Consider the following 15,572-nt stretch of genomic DNA (forward strand, 5'->3'; position numbering starts at 1 on the left):
ACACAGCCCACACATTGAACCTAGGGCTTGGCTCAGTTCCATACAAGACACTGTCCTTACAGCTGAGGAACCAGGGAAAGCCAATGTCCCCCTTCCACTAAAGTCTGTTTGTAATGGGGCAGTTGTTCTCTTCCCATCTCATCATACTATTATGGGCAAGTCAAGAGTTTCTGGAAGATAGTCTGTATATGGGTAATACTATGTTATGGGCATTTAAGTATATAGTTGCTTCCATATGGTATTATTATTACACTGAGGATAACCTGAAATATAAAATCTGATTTCTAGCACCTGGCTGTATGGTATAATTCTTCCTCTGCTATATATAATCTGACCATATCTCTTCAGCTGTCCCTCTGTAGCATGCTTTTTCCCAATAACATTGCCCTTTGCTGTGCAATGTAGCATTTGCTCTCTCTGTCCCCATTCCATCATTTCAGCACTTCTAAGCTACAACTCCAAGGGAGTACTGCAATGTAGAAAGTGTCACTGTGTGAATGAAATATGAAATTGAGGACTCAGCTACCTGTTCTGGTGGTTGAAGTGAATACTGATGGTTCAAGGGAACCATTGGAAGATGGTCAGGGAGGAGTCTCAGTGATGTGGCTAATCTTCCTTCCTCAATTATCACCAAAAACAGACTGATTGGCAATTTTTCTCACTGCTGTTTGTGTGATCCTGCTGCGAGCAAAATGGCTGCCACATCTGGCTAGATAACAAACTTTACATCAAATTCACTGTAAACAAAGTGCTTGGAACAGTTTTAGATTGGGTATATTATAAATTGAACTCCCTTTTAGAAAGAAAAATTTGCATTTCTTATAGCACCTTTCATGACTTCAGGCACCCCAAAGTACCACACAACTAATTAAATACTTTTTGCTATGTGGTCATTGTTGTAAAAAGGAAATGCAACAGCGAATTTTCACACAGCAAGCACCCACAAGTCAAAAGAGCAAATAGTCTGTGTTCATGGTGTTGGCTGAGAACTAAATGTTGGCCAGGACACCAGGGAAAACTCCCCTAAACTTCTTTGAATACCTGAAAGGGCAGAAGGGAATCCGGTTTAATTTTCATCCAGGAGACAATGTCTCCAGCCATGCAGCACTCCTCAATACAGGACCAGAGCTCCAGCCTAGATCGTGTGCTCAAATCTTGAGTGGGGTATGAACTCAAAACTTCTGAATTAAGGGGTGAACGTGTTAACACTGAGTCTTAGCTGATGGTGATAACACTTTAAATGGTAATGTAGACAAAAATCCCACCTGTGATATGGTTGGATGATAAGATGTGAAAATAATTGATCAAAATGCCACTAATCTGAGTTATTCTTGGTAATGTTAGTAGGTGTATATTGAATTTATTTGTACAGCACTCGTCACAACAACGTTAATGTCACAAATTCATTAAGTGCTTATTTTTCTACCTGGTCCCTTTTTTAAAAATATTTGGTGGTTGAGAATTTTATTGTACACAGTATTCTGGTTTTGGTATATAGACTGTGCTGGGTTTCCCCTCTGGAACACGCTATGCTGAACTTCCCCTCTGGGGCTGCATCTCCCCTCCGGGGCTGACCGGGCCGCACCTCCCCCTCCGGGGCTGACCGGGCCGCACCTCCCCCTCCGGGGCTGACCGGGCCGCACCTCCCCCTCCGGGGCTGACCGGGCCGCACCTCCCCCTCCGGGGCTGACCGGGCCGCACCTCCCCCTCCGGGGCTGACCGGGCCGCACCTCCCCCTCCGGGGCTGACCGGGCCGCACCTCCCCCTCCGGGGCAGCCTGGGCTGCACCTACCCCTTTGGGGCAACCTGGGCTACATCTCCCCCTCCGGGGCAGCTTGGGCTGGATCTACCCTCTGGAACAGCTTGGGCTGCATCTCCCCCTCTGGCATTGAGTGAGCTGCATCACCCCTTCTGGGGCAGCCTGGGCTGGATCCCCCCCTTTGGGGCAGCCTGGGCTGCATCTCCCCCCTCTGGGGCAGCCTGGGCTACATCTCCCCCCTCTGGGGCAGCTTGGGCTGCATCTCCCCCCTCTGGGATAGCCTGGGCTGCATCTCCCCCCTCTGGGGCAGCCTGGGCTGGATCCCCCGCTTTGGGGCAGCCTGGGCTACATCTCCCCCCTCTGGGGCAGCTTGGGCTGCATCTCCCCCCTCTGGGATAGCCTGGGCTGCATCTCCCCACTCTGGGGCAGCCTGGGCTGGATCCCCCCCTTTGGGGCAGCCTGGGCTGGATCCCCCCCTTTGGGGCAGCCTGGGCTGCATCTCCCCCCTCTGGGCCAGCCTGGGCTACATCTCCCCCTCTGGGATAGCATGGACTGGATCTCCCCCTCTGGGATAGCATGGACTGGATCACCCCCTCTGGGATAGCATGGACTGGATCTCCCCCACTGGGATAGCATGGACTGGATCTCCCCCTCTGGGATAGCAATGGACTGGATCTCCCCCTCTGGGATAGCCTGGGCTGCATCTCCCCCTCTGGGATAGCCTGGGCTGCATCTCCCCCTCTGGGATAGCAATGGACTGGATCTCCCCCTCTGGGATAGCCTGGGCTGCATCTCCCCTTCTGGGATAGCAATGGACTGGATCTCCCCCTCTGGGATAGCCTGGGCTGCATCTCCCCCTCTGGGATAGCCTGGGCTGCATCTCCCCCTCTGGGATAGCAATGGACTGGATCTCCCCCTCTGGGATAGCCTGGGCTGCATCTCCCCCTCTGGGATAGCAATGGACTGGATCTCCCCCACTGGGATAGCATGGACTGGATCTCCCCCTCTGGGATAGCAATGGACTGGATCTCCCCCTCTGGGATAGCAATGGACTGGATCTCCCCCTCTGGGATAGCCTGGGCTGCATCTCCCCCCTCTTGGATAGCAATGGACTGGATCTCCCCCACTGGGATAGCCTGGGCTGCATCTCCCCCCTCTGGGGCAGCCTGGGCTGCATCTCCCCCCTCTGGGGCAGCCTGGGCTGCATCTCCCCCCTCTGGGGCAGCCTGGGCTGCATCTCCCCCCTCTGTGTATGGCTGCTTTGGACAGAATCAGTTGGCCCTACCCCACACAGACAACCACCTCCTTCCCCCTTCCTGTCCCCACATCCTGCCCTATGCCCCCCTCCTCCTCCTCCTCCTCCTCCTCTTCTCTTTTACCTCATTGTCTATTAGCGCCTCGACCCGCGGATCGCTGTAGGACATCCTGGGGATGTCCTTGGTGGCGAAGGTGTACTTCCTCAGCTGAACCTCGCTCCAGTGCCGGCTTTCATCCCCACTCCGCTCCGCCATGGCCTGCCGCCTGCCAGGAGTCCGGCTCCGTGAAGAAGATCCGCGCGCACAATCACACACACACATACACACCAACAAAAACCCCTCCCCCCCCCCACCCCACCACCCCCCTCACTCCGGCTCCGCCAACAGCAATCTCGCCTGACAGTCACCGCAGCGGCGGCGGAGCTCGAAAGCTCGGGGGTGGGGGGAGGGTGGAAACAGGTCGCTGCGGCCTCGGCCGAAACGGGCGACCTCCTGGTGCAGCGCCCCCGCTAAGCTGGGAGGACAGCACCAGCTCAGTCCGGGGGGGGAGGGGGGGAAGCGGCGGTGGCGGAACCTTAGCTCAGCCCGCCCCCTGGAGGCCGGGAGGAATTAAAAATCGCCTCATCTTCACGACACTGCGGCCGGCCGGCCGGCTGTCCAATACGCATGCGCAGTACGCCCTTTTCTCCAACGCCTGCGCAGTGAACGCTTCACCCCCCCTCCCAATCCCCATCCAATCCCCATCCGGGTTGCTCGTCTTCCTCCGCGCCTGCGCTGTGGGCCGAGGCGAGATGGCGGGGAGTGGCTGTTGGTTGCGCTCCTTTAGCAGGGGTGTAAGGAAGAGCCTGCAGCCGCCGGGGAGTTCGGCCTGTGTGAGGGCTGGTGAGTATTAGTGATTCAAAGGTACGTTCCAAACTCCATTAAAGGGGAATGGTGACTTGGGAGTCGATGTAAGTGCAGTAACCTTGGAGATGGGGCAAGTGGGGTTAGGGGTCAGGCATAGTGTTTTTGTATCAGCCTCAGGCACTACTTGTCTTATAGCTCTGGCTAAAAGCTTGGGGCAAATCAGCTTTATTATCAGTGAGGGATTGCAAAACTAGCTAAAAAATCTCTCAATTGTTAATTGTCAACCTGGCTGAGTAGAGCAGTAACACCCCTGCCTCAGTCAGAAGGTCATGGATTCAATCCCCAATCCAGATATATATACACACACCTAAGTTCAGTCTTAGAGCATGTTTGGAAATAAAAAGCAAAATACTGTGGATGCTGGAGATCTGAAGTAAAAACAGAAAATCCTGGAAAGTTCAGTTCTGGCAGCATTGGTGGAGAGGGATCATGTTTTCAAGTCCAATATGACTCTTCTTTGGAACTCTGGTTTGGAGATATTGTCTTTCGGATGAGACGTTAAACGAATCACTGCCTGTCTGTTCAGGTGGCTGTAAAGGAGTGGCAGAGGTCTCCAGCTGTGCTGGTTAACTGCTAACCACCACCAGAAGAGTGCCAACAACACCAATTCAAAAGCAAAATCCTGCGGATGCTGGAAATCTGAAATAAGGTCAGAAAATGTTGGAAATACTCAGTGAGTCGGCCAGCATCTGTGGAGAAAGGATCGTTTCATGTCGATGACTGACCTGAGTATTTCCAGAATTTTTCTGTGTTTATGTCTGCAACATCAACTTGCTTTTATATGGCCCTTTTAACATTTTGATGTGACTTGGGACATTTGCTAGAGGTGTGATCACCACATATTCAGGTGCTGAGTGATCATGGAGCCAAGGCAACCTAAGGCATTGCTGGAGGTGTATTGAAAAGGGTTTTGTGGTGGTGAAGGAATGTAGAATGCAAAAGAGGACAGTGGAACAGAAAGTTCGTGGGAGTTGTAAAGCTGGAGGAGGTTACTAAAATAGGGAGGGGTGAGGTCATGAAAGGATTTAAACAAGAATAAGAATTTTAAAAAGATGTTGTAGGATGGGAGCCAACGTTTATCAGTGAGGATAGGAGTGATGGATGAACAGGAGTTGGTATGAAATAGAATACTGGCAGTAGTATTGGTTAAACTGAAGTTTATGTTGGGTGGAGGCAGTAAGATGGACAGGAGAGCTTTGGAAAAGTCTGTCCTTGAGGTAAGAGAGGCATGGATAAGGATTTTAGCAGGCCAAGTGAGGTAGGTTTGGAGGAGGACTATGTAAGTGGTGGTGTGTTTCAGTTCACTCGGAGTCTGAGTTGATGTGGCAACATGCACTTCTATGTGCATGTTGTAGTCTAGAGCTATGGATAGCAATGTTAGAGTCTCCAACGTTCTTTGCATCACATGGCTGACCATGAATCTCTCCTGCTCTTACCACCTGCCATTGGTGTGTGTTGGAAGGATTTGCAGATTGATACTCAACCTGCTTGGCCGTGTTATGTTCTTTGGCCATTGAGTCCTGAGTTGGGACTCGAACTTGGAGCTTCAGGTCCATAAGCAGGGATGTGACCCACTGCACCACAACACTGCCCATTATGTAGGTGGAAGTAATAGTTTTTGTGATGCAGAGGATTTGGGGTAGAAAGCTCAGCTCAGTCAAATATGACACTGAGGTTTCAAACAATTTGGTTCAGCCTGAGACAGCGGTGGGGCTGCGAATAGAATGTTGACAGCCTTTACCTAGGTTCCTCAGCAAAATGAAGTCTAATTTCACAAGGGAGATATCTGAGGCAAATGATGGACAGTGCCAACGAGTGTGGGCAGGCAGCTGTTGCCCTCCTGCTCCAATACATCTGTCTGCACAACGTGTGTCACTGAATCATGCCCTGCTTCCCAGGCATGAGCAGGAGAAAATTTTTTTCAAAAAAAAGAGTGAAAGGTTAACTTTCTTTTTCTTTTTGTTAATGCTTTGTATTTTGCTTCACAGCCTCCAGTATTTCTAAGGACATGCTGCCGGGTCCATATCCCAGAACACCAGAGGAAAGAGTGCAAGCAGCTAAAAAGTACAATATGAGGGTGGAAGATTATGAGCCTTATCCTAATGATGGAATGGGGTGAGTGTATTTCTGCAAAATGTGTTTAGTTATATCAGATAATGGAAATCAGAGGTGTACCAAAATTTCACATTGAAGAAAATGTAATAGCTACTTACTTCAACAAAATTTGGTTTCTGCCTTTAATTATTTTGATATGTTACCATATCTCAGTGAGGTTTCCCTTATCCAATGAATGACTTGAGATAATCAGTATATGTGTTCTCATGAAACTATTTATTAAGAAGTATTTACAACTACATCATGGTAAGTACATGTTCTTGCACACCGTCTGCTCTGCGCCTTGCTGTCTTGGAGCCTCTTGGTCATCTGACTCTGATGCCATGCTTACATTATCATTACCAACATTGTCTCATTAACCTTTTACTCTATATTGATTTTTTAAAATATATTTGTTGATGAGATGTGGGCGTCATTGGTAAGGACAACATATATTGCCCATCCCTAATTGCCCTTGAGATGGTGGTAGTGAGCTACATTCCTTAGTACAATTGAGTGGATTGTTAGGAGATTTCAGAGGGCGCTTAAGAATCAACCACATTTCTGTGGGTCTGGAGATAGATATAGGCCAGACCGGGTAAGGATGGTAGATTTCCTTCCTTAAAGGGCATTAGTGAACTCGAAACAAAAACAGAAAATGCTGGAAAAACTCAGTAGGTCTAACAGCATTTATGGAGAGAAAGACAAAGTTAACGTTTCGAGTCTGTATGACTCTTCTTCAGAGCTAAAGAGAGGTAAAAATATGATGAAATTTATACTGTTAAAGGAGGGTGGAGCAGGTGAAGTTGGATAGGAGGCCAGCGATAGGTGGAGGCAAAGGAGAGATTGACAAAGATGTCTTGAACAAAAGGACAAAGGGGTGTTAATGGGAGTGGTACTGGCTAAAGGAGGTGCTGATGGTGGCATTAAGGATAGAAAGCAGAATGTGATAATAGCAGGACAAAGGTAAGCACTCTGGAAAGAACAACATGAACAAGAGACAAGATGGCCCTATGGGGGTGGGGTGGGGGGAGGGATCAGTGGTGGGAAAAAAGATCGAAAATAGGACAAAGGGTGGGGATTAAACAATTAATAAAAAATAAAATAAATAAAATTTAAAATAAGTGGATAAAAATAAAAAAATAAAAATGAATTTTGAAAAAAGGGTTGAGAACGAAGGAAAGAGTTCATGGTCTGAAGTTGTTGAATTCAATGTTAAGTCCAGAAGGCTGTAGAGTGCCTAGTTGGAAGATGCGGTGCTGTTCCTTCAGTTTGCGTTGAGCTTCACTGGAACATTGCAGTAGGCCAAGGACAGACATGTGGGCATGAGAGCAGGACAGTGTTGAAATGGTAAGTGCCAGGAAGGTCTGGGTCATGCTTGCGGACAGACCAAAGGTGTTCCGCAAAGCGGTCACCCAGTCTATATTTGGTCTCCAATGTAGAAGCGACCGCATTGGGAGTAGCGAATGCAGTAGACCAAATTGAAGGATGTGCAAGTGAAATGCTGCTGCGCCTGAAAGGAGTGTTTGGGCCCTTGGATGGTGAGGAGGGAGGAGGTAAAGGGGCAGGTGTTACACCTTCTGCAATTGCATGGGAAGGTGCCTTGGGAGGGGGGTGAGGTGGTGGGGGTGATGGAGGAGTGGACCAGGGTGTCCCTGAAGGAACGGCCCCTACGGAATGCTGACAGGGGTGGGGTGAAGAGAAGATGTATTTGGCAGTGACATCATGCTGGAGTTGGTGGAGATGGCAGAGGATGATCCTTTGAATTCAGAGGCTGGTGGGGTGAAAAGTGAGGACAAGGGGGTACCCTCTCATGGTTCTGGGAGGGAGAAGAAACTGTGAGGGCAGAGGTGTGGGAGATGGGTCGGACATGGTTGAGGGCCCTGTCAACCACCGTGGGTGGGAAACCTCACTTAAGGAAGAAGGAAGACATGTCAGAAACGCCGTTTTGGAAAATGGCATCATCGGAACAGATGCGACGGAGGCAAAGGAACTGAAGGAATGAGATGGAGTCCTTAACAGGCAGCAGGGTGTGAGGAGCTATAGTCAAAGGAGTCGGTGGGCTTGTAATGAATATTGATGGACTGTCTATCACCAGAAATTGAGACATAGAGCTCAAGGAAGGGAAGTGTTGGTGATGGAGGGGTGGAAATTGGAAGCAAAATAGATTAATTTTTCCAGGCCCAGATGAGAGCATCAAGCGACACCAAAACAATCATCGATGTACCGAAAAAAGAGTTGTGGGAGGGGGCCTGAGTAGGACTGGAACAAGGAATATTCCACAAATCCCATAAAGAGACAGGAATAACTGGGGCTCATGTGGGTACCCATAGCCACACCTTTTATTTGGAGGAAGTGAGACAAGTTTAAGGAGATATTGTTCAGTGAGAGAACAAGTTAGAGATCTTGGCGTACAAGTACACAGGTCCCTGAAGGCGGCAGTTCAAGTAGACAAGGTTGTAAAGAAGGCAAAAGCTAAAAGCAAAAAACTGCGGATGCTGGAAATCTGAAACAAAAACAAAAATACCTGGAAAAACTCAGCAGGTCTGACAGCATCTGGTGAAGAGTCATACGGACTTGAAACGTTAACTGTATTCCTCTCTGCAGATGCTGTCAGACCTGAGTTTTTCAAGGTATTTTTGTTTTTGTAAAGAAGGCATGTGGAATGCTCTCCTTCATTGGCAGAGGTATAGAATATAAAAGTAAGGATATAATGTTGGAATTTTATAAAACACTGGTGAGGCCATAACTGGAGTATTGTGTGCAGTTCTGGTTACCACATTACAGGAAGGACGTAATAGCTCTGGAGAGAGTGCAGAGGAGGTTTACAAGAATGTTGCCAGGGTTAGAAAAGTGTAGCTACAAGAAGAGATTGGATAGGTTGGGGTTATTTTCCTTAGAACAAAGAAGGCTGAGAAGTGACTTGATTGAGGTGTAAAAAATTATGAGGGGAATAGATAGAGTGGACAGGATAAAATTGTTTCCCTTGGTGGAGAATTCTAGAACCAGGGGACATAGATTCAAGGTAAGTGGCAGAAGGCGTAGGAAGGACATGAGGAAGAACTTTTTACGCAGTGGGTGTCTGGAATTCACTGCCCAAGTTGGTGGTAGAGGCAGAAACTCTCAACTCTTTTAAAAAGTACCTGGATCTGCACCTTAAGTGCTGTAAGCTGCAGGGCTATGGGCCGGGTGCAGGAAAGTGGGATTAGAAAGGGCACCTGGGTGTCCTCGGGCTGGCATGGACAAGATGGGCCAAATGGCCTCCTTCTGTGCTGTAACTTTTCTATGGTTCTAAGTTTAGCCAAGCAGAGGAGAGGAGAGTGGCGGTAGATGGTGATTGTTCAGGCCTCTGTTCAAGGAAGAAGAGGGCCCTCAGATCATCCTGGTAGGGGATGGAGGTATAGAGAGATTGGACATCCATAGTGAAGAGGAGGCAGTTAGGGCCAGGGAACTGGAAATTGTTGATATAACGTAAGGCATCAGTGAAATCGCTGATGTAGTTGGGAAGAGACTGGACAAGGGGAGAGAGAACAGAGTCAAGATAGGAAGAAATGAGTTCCATGGGACAGGAACAGGCTGACACGATCGGTTTACCGGGACAGTCCAGTTTATGGATTTTGGGGAGGAGGTAGAAGCGGGCTGTCTGGGATTGGGAGACTGAGGTTGGAAGCTGTGGAGGGCAGGTCTCCAGAGATGAGATCAGTGACAGTCCTGGAAACAATGGCTTGATATTCAGTGGTGGGGTCATGGTCCAGGGGCAGGTAGGAGGAAGTGTCTGAGAGTTGGCGCTTAGCCTCTGCGAGGTAGAGGTCAGTACACCAGACAACAACAGCACCATCCTTATCGGCAAGTTTGATAACAAAGTCAGGGTTGGACCTGAGAGAGCAGAGTGTGGCAATTTCAGAAGGAGACAGGTTAGAGTGGGTGAGAGGAGCAGAGAAATTGAGACGGCCGATGTCACGCCGACAGTTTTCAATGAAAAGATCAAGAGCAGATAAGAAGCCAGAGGGAGGGGTCCAGGTGGAGAGAGAATACTGGAGGCAAGAGAAAGGATCAGTTGGATGGGGGAAGGTCGCTTGTCCAAAGAAGTGAGCACGAAGACGAAGGCGGTGGAAGAAGAGTTCAGCATCGTGCCGAGCCCAGAGTTTCATTGAGGTGAGGGGGTAATGGTATGAAACTGAGTCCTTTGCTGAGCACTGAACGTTCAGCATCAGAGAGGGGAAGGTCGTAGGATATGGTGAATACATGGCAAGGGCTGGGATTAGAAGATGGGATGGGGTCAGAGGGACAGGAAGGGGTGGAGGGTCCTGGATGGACGTTGGTATCAATGAGTTGTTGGAGCTTGCGTTCCTTGGCACATGAAAGGAAGAGACAAAGTTTCTTGTTAAGGCGTTGGATGAGATGAATATTAAAAGGAAACTGGGGACAAGGACAGCTTAGTAAACATGGTGTTTTTTGGAAAACCAGTTGTTTCATGTGAAATGCACATGGGGGGAATAGGAGAACATACACAAGAGGGGCTGATAGAGGAAAAGAGGAATTTTTTAGAAAGGATTGGAAATAAACTGCTAAAGCAATGACGAGAAGAGTGCATGTGAGAGGGAGAGGAAAAAAATGGACAGAGTGGAAATCGAACAGAAATGTGGTAGAAGGTGGAAAATGTCCTTGCCAGTTAGAAGAGATGCAAAAAGATAGCAGGAGAGAGCGATTTTGTCTGTCACCGATGCCAGAAGATACAATTTCAGCCTTTCAAAACAAAATTAATTGTATCCAGTATTTGCAATTATGCTGAATTTTAAAAAAAATTCATTCGTGGGGTGTGGACTTCGCTGGCTGGCCAGCATTTATTGCCCATTCCTAGTTGCTCTTGAGAAGGTGGTGGTGAGCTGCCTTCTTGATCCGCTGCAGTCCACATGGTGTAGGTACACCCACAGTGCTATTAGGAAAGGAGTTCGAGGATTTTGACCTAGTGACAGTGAAGGAACGGCGATATATTTCCAAGTCAGGATGGTAAGTGACTTGGAGGGGAACTTCCAGGTGGTGGTGTTCCCATGTGTCTGCTGCCCTTGTCTTTCTAGATGGTAGCGGTCGTGGGTTTGGAAGGTGCTGTCCAAGGAGCCTTGATGAATTCCTGCAGCGCATCTTGTAGATGGTATACACTGCTGCTACTGTGCGTCGGTGTTGGAGGGAGTGAATGTTTGTGGATGTGGTGCCAATCAAGTGGGCTGCCTTGTCCGGGACAGTGTCAAGCTTGCAGAGGGTATGTCCCCAGTTCCCATGTTTATTGAACTGAATAACAATGGATCGATCCAGTGGATAAATATAATTTTTATTTGGAATTTGATGTGATTTCCTTTCTGTTAATACCAAAGATGTCAGTAGAAAATATTGATGTGAAAAAGGTGATAGAAAATGAGCAGACTTTCCAACTGAATATTTTGTAGCGGTCCAGTTTGAAGAAATAGTTTCACTGGAAAATAAGCTGTGTGGTGGACAATGCTCCCATACCATGTTGTTTTTTCCCTTTAACATAGACCAGAGTTCATTTCTTCCCTTCCCTGTTTCCTGGAGTTACACTGGGCTCCTGGAGTGTTAGAACCTGAGTAGCTTCAGTCAAGGTCCTTTAGGAGCTGAAAATTTGTTTCCTTTGTAACAGATTTGGTGACTACCCAAAACTACCGAATCGGTCGCAGCAAGAGCGAGATCCGTGGTACACCTGGGATGAGCCTGACCTGCGAAGAAACTGGGGTGAACCGGTAAGCAGTGATGCTGAGTGCGTATTAGCAAACCTGTCCAGGTCGCTGCAAGTTTATTGTTCCTGGCTAAAGTGTCGAAAACTTTTGAATACCATTTCTCTGGTTTAAAATAATTTTTCAACAAAAGAATGTTTTTTTTTCAGAAAAAAGCAAAAGTGTTTTTTCTGTTCAACTTCATACATAAAGCTAATCCTGATTCAGTGTGAGCTTGTGCAGCTTCAAGTAAGGATCATTGGACACCAATCATGCATGCGGGAACGTTTGTTATTTCTTTCCCTAATTTGTGGTACTGAGATCATTAAAATATGTGATTTTCCTGGTTGAGATCAGTTAAGTAGGCAAAAATTGGGAATCAAACAAAGGATCTTCCTGGTCATACGGCTCAGTACCTCATGAGGTGCATTTGTCAACTGAGCCATTAGGGCAAAAAACTTTGATTATTTTGTTTTTATTGATTGAACATTCTGCACAAGTTGTTAATGGTTAAAATGAAAGAAGGAAGGACAAATCTTGTGAGCACCTTGATGTCCTCAGGATGCCCAGATGTGCTTCATAGACAACCATTTGGAGGCGTAGTCACTGTTATGTAGGCGAACATTGCCAATTTGCACAGAACAAGATCCCACTAACAGCACTGAGAAGAATGACCAGATAATCTGTTTAGAAATTGGTTGAGAGATAAATATTGACAAGGATATCAGGGCAACTCCCCAGTTCTTTAATGAAAAGTTAGCATGGAATATTTTACATCCACTTAAACAAGCAGACAAGATCTCAGCTCACCATATCAACCAAAACCTCTGACAGTGCAGCACTCCCTCAGGCATGAACTGATTTGGTAATCCAGATTATGGGCACAAGTCCTTGGAGTGGTTCTTGAACCGATGATCTTCTAAGTGTGCCACCATGAGAAAAGCTGCATACAACTGAAAGAATTTTAATTTTTTTTTTGTTCGTAGTTTTGGTTCAGATGGTAGCATTTTGTCTCTTGGTCAGAAGGTGTTGGTTCTACATCCCACACCAAACCTTGAGCATGTCACCTGTGTCAATAATAGTGTAGTACTGAGGAAATGCCATACTTGTGTGAAGTCTGATCTGCCTGTTTTGGACATAAAGATGCTGCCATGTTATTATAAAAAAAACCTGGAAGATTGTCCTGTTTCCTGGCCAACGTACACCAGCAAGATAGCAGATTAGCTGCTCAGTCATCCAGTGGCGTAAAATAGTATCTGCACTCTACAAAGTAATTTTTTTATGAGATACTTTGGTACACTTGAATGATTCAATAAGATGCCATATAAATATATATAATATATATAAATATATCTTTTTATTCTGTTTTAAATTTCACTTAACATTTTTAAAACTGCTTTTTCCAGATGCACTGGGATTTTGACATGTTCATTAGGAATCGTGTGGACACCTCTCCAAGTCCTGTGGACTGGAGTACTATGGTCAAAACCTTGGGTGGCTTTGTAGGCTTGATGCTGTTCATGTTCTTTGTTGGAGAGGTATTTCCTTCATATCAGCCCGTGGTAAGTTTTAATTTGAAGCTTATGCCTAGTTAGTTTCTTATTTACTACCTAATTCTGTTTTATTGATGTTACTATGGTCAGTGCTCCTATGTACTTCCTCCCTCTTCTTTTAAAGCTGCATATACAGTGCCTTAGATAATTTTCCATTTCACGATATGCATGCTATGTTGAACTCAATACACCTCACAGTTACACACAAGCAAAATACTGTGGATGCTGGAAATCTGAAATAAAAACTTGGAAATACTCTGCAGGCCAGGCAGCATCTGTGGAGAGAGAAATTAAAATGTTTCAGGTCGATGACCTTCATCAGAACTGGAAAAGATTAGAGATGTAACAGATTTTAAGCAAGTACGGACATAAGGGAAGGTCTGTGATAGGGATGGAAGGCAGGAGAGATTAAATGACTAAAAGGTTGATGGTGTAAGGCAAAAGGAGATGGTAATGGGACAAATAAAGAAACAGAAGATCATTCTAGAGGAGGTGTAAATGACAACAGAAAAATATCACCAACAATGTGTGCCTGAAAAAATGAGAACAGTGAATATGATCTGATATTAAATTCATAATTGAGTCCAGAGGTTTGTGAAGTATCTCGTTGAAGACACTGGATCAGATTCTACATGTAAGCTGAGGACATCCAACTCTACTTTCCTACAAAGTGTCTCTGTCTTTCCATTGCCTCTATCTTGTGAGACATTTGCTCCTTGATGAGTCATCCACTTAAACATTGGGAAGAGCGAAACCGTGGTTTTCAGTCCTCAAACTCTAGCCTATCAATTCCATGCCACTACCCCCTCAACCTCACTGCCTCTTATTTAACAAGACATTGCAACTGTGGCATCATATTTGACCCCAACCTGAGCTTCTGTCCTTGTCCTCTCACCAACAAAGACTACCCACATCCAACTCCATGCCATCTACCTGCACCCTGTCTTAGCCCACCTACTTCTGAACCCCTCCTCCATGCCTCCTCCAGACTAGATCGTTCCAATGCTGTCCTGGCTGTCCCCACATTATCTGCTGTCCATAAATTTCTATTCATCCAGCACTGCTGCCTATCTTGCATCAAACCCCACTCTAATCATTCCCATTCTTGGTGACCTATATTTCTACCAGCTCCCTAGTATGCCCGATTCAAAATTCTCATCCCCATGTTTAAATTGCTTCACGGCTTTGTTTTTCCTTACCCTGTAACCTCCTCCAGCCCTGCAATTCTGCACTCCTCCAAACTCGCAAGCCCTATTCCAAAGTCCTACCGTTGGCTGCCTTACTATCAGCTGCCGAAGCCATACATCCTGGAATTGCTTCCCTAAACATTTCCACCTCCTGCATCTCCTTTAAGATGCTCCGGCAAATCCCACATATTTTGACTTGCCCCTCCCAATATCTCCTCCTTTGGCTCAGCACCATTCTTTGTCTTATGCTTCGGTGAAGTACTTTGGGGAATGGTCTACATTAAAGGTGCTATATAAGTGCAAGTTGGACTTATGCAGGAGCATTCCCTTATCTATATATCCTCCCACTGAAAGTATATCTGTGTGGATCTTGAGTAAGGACAGGATTGCACCCACACCAGTTGAATAGTTTACTGGCACTCGCTGTCAAGGATCATATATAAATACTCACGAGTCGGGAGAGGAGCCAGAGGATAAATATCTTCAGGAAGAGGGGAGAAAAATATTCAAAGGTGGTGTTGGAGTGGGGTAAGTTGTCTTGGCTGATATTTCAACTTTAATTCTCTTTACAGGCTCCTAAACAGTATCCCTACAATAATCTGTACCTGGAGAATGGAGGAGCACCTGACAAAGAGCAGCCAGAAGTGCACAATTATAAAATATGACCAGTTTTCCTTGTCTGATTGTAAGGTGCAGATCATTTTGGAAATGGTCTCTTATTCTGTACAGTGAATAATTTTTAAGGTATGAATAATAACTGAATAATAAAATGATTGCCATCCTATTTATGGAAAATAAAAATTAACTGTTTTTAGAGGATTACACCAACAGATAGACAACATTAAAGGATCAAATCTACGACATTCCCTTGGAAGTTCAAGCTTTCACCAAAATAGATTTTGTAACGGTAGCGGATGGCTGAATTCAAATTTTGAGTCACAACCTCTATTATTCACGTTACTGGACACACTGTGCCACCAAAGTTCCCATAACTTATCTAATTTATTACAGATCAAACAGGTCGTCTTGCTTTATCAGGGGCAGCATAACATTGTCCTCAGCTGCAGATCGCTGAACAGAATCTGTTT

General features: G+C 46.4%; 2 protein-coding genes across 3 annotated transcripts in view; one reads left to right on the forward strand and one right to left on the reverse strand.

Annotated features, from left to right (window-relative positions):
- hif1an (hypoxia inducible factor 1 subunit alpha inhibitor) overlaps window positions 1-3,525 on the reverse strand; it is a 46,172-nt gene extending 42,647 nt beyond the window's left edge. For both annotated transcript variants that reach the window (XR_005941643.1, XM_041176613.1), the window contains exon 1: window positions 3,139-3,525. Coding sequence is in view for 1 of the 2 variants with exons in the window: in XM_041176613.1 (XP_041032547.1) it covers window positions 3,139-3,336 (198 nt within the window). In the remaining variant the exon portion in view is untranslated. The remainder of the gene's footprint in view (window positions 1-3,138) is intronic.
- A 234-nt stretch (window positions 3,526-3,759) lies between these two features.
- On the forward strand, window positions 3,760-15,268 carry ndufb8 (NADH:ubiquinone oxidoreductase subunit B8). Its single transcript, XM_041176037.1, has 5 exons — window positions 3,760-3,897; window positions 5,910-6,036; window positions 11,672-11,771; window positions 13,151-13,306; window positions 15,057-15,268. Exons 1-5 carry the CDS (start codon window positions 3,807-3,809, stop codon window positions 15,147-15,149), a joined length of 567 nt encoding a protein of 188 aa, XP_041031971.1. The 5' UTR covers window positions 3,760-3,806; the 3' UTR covers window positions 15,150-15,268.
- Window positions 15,269-15,572: the final 304 nt, after the last annotated feature.

This window comes from Carcharodon carcharias, chromosome 28, assembly GCF_017639515.1.
Source record: "Carcharodon carcharias isolate sCarCar2 chromosome 28, sCarCar2.pri, whole genome shotgun sequence".
In the NCBI taxonomy this organism is placed as follows: domain Eukaryota; kingdom Metazoa; phylum Chordata; class Chondrichthyes; order Lamniformes; family Lamnidae; genus Carcharodon; species Carcharodon carcharias.

What these genes read in the sequence shown, in the direction of transcription:
- ndufb8 (XM_041176037.1), top strand. Translation starts at nt 3,807, where the DNA reads ATGGCGGGGAGTGGCTGTTGGTTGCGCTCCTTTAGCAGGGGTGTAAGG. An exon ending in TATCCTAATGATGGAATGGG is followed by an intron (nt 6,037 to 11,671) that starts GTGAGTGTATTT and finishes CCTTTGTAACAG; the next exon opens with ATTTGGTGACTACCCAAAAC. An exon ending in GAAGAAACTGGGGTGAACCG is followed by an intron (nt 11,772 to 13,150) that starts GTAAGCAGTGAT and finishes TGCTTTTTCCAG; the next exon opens with ATGCACTGGGATTTTGACAT.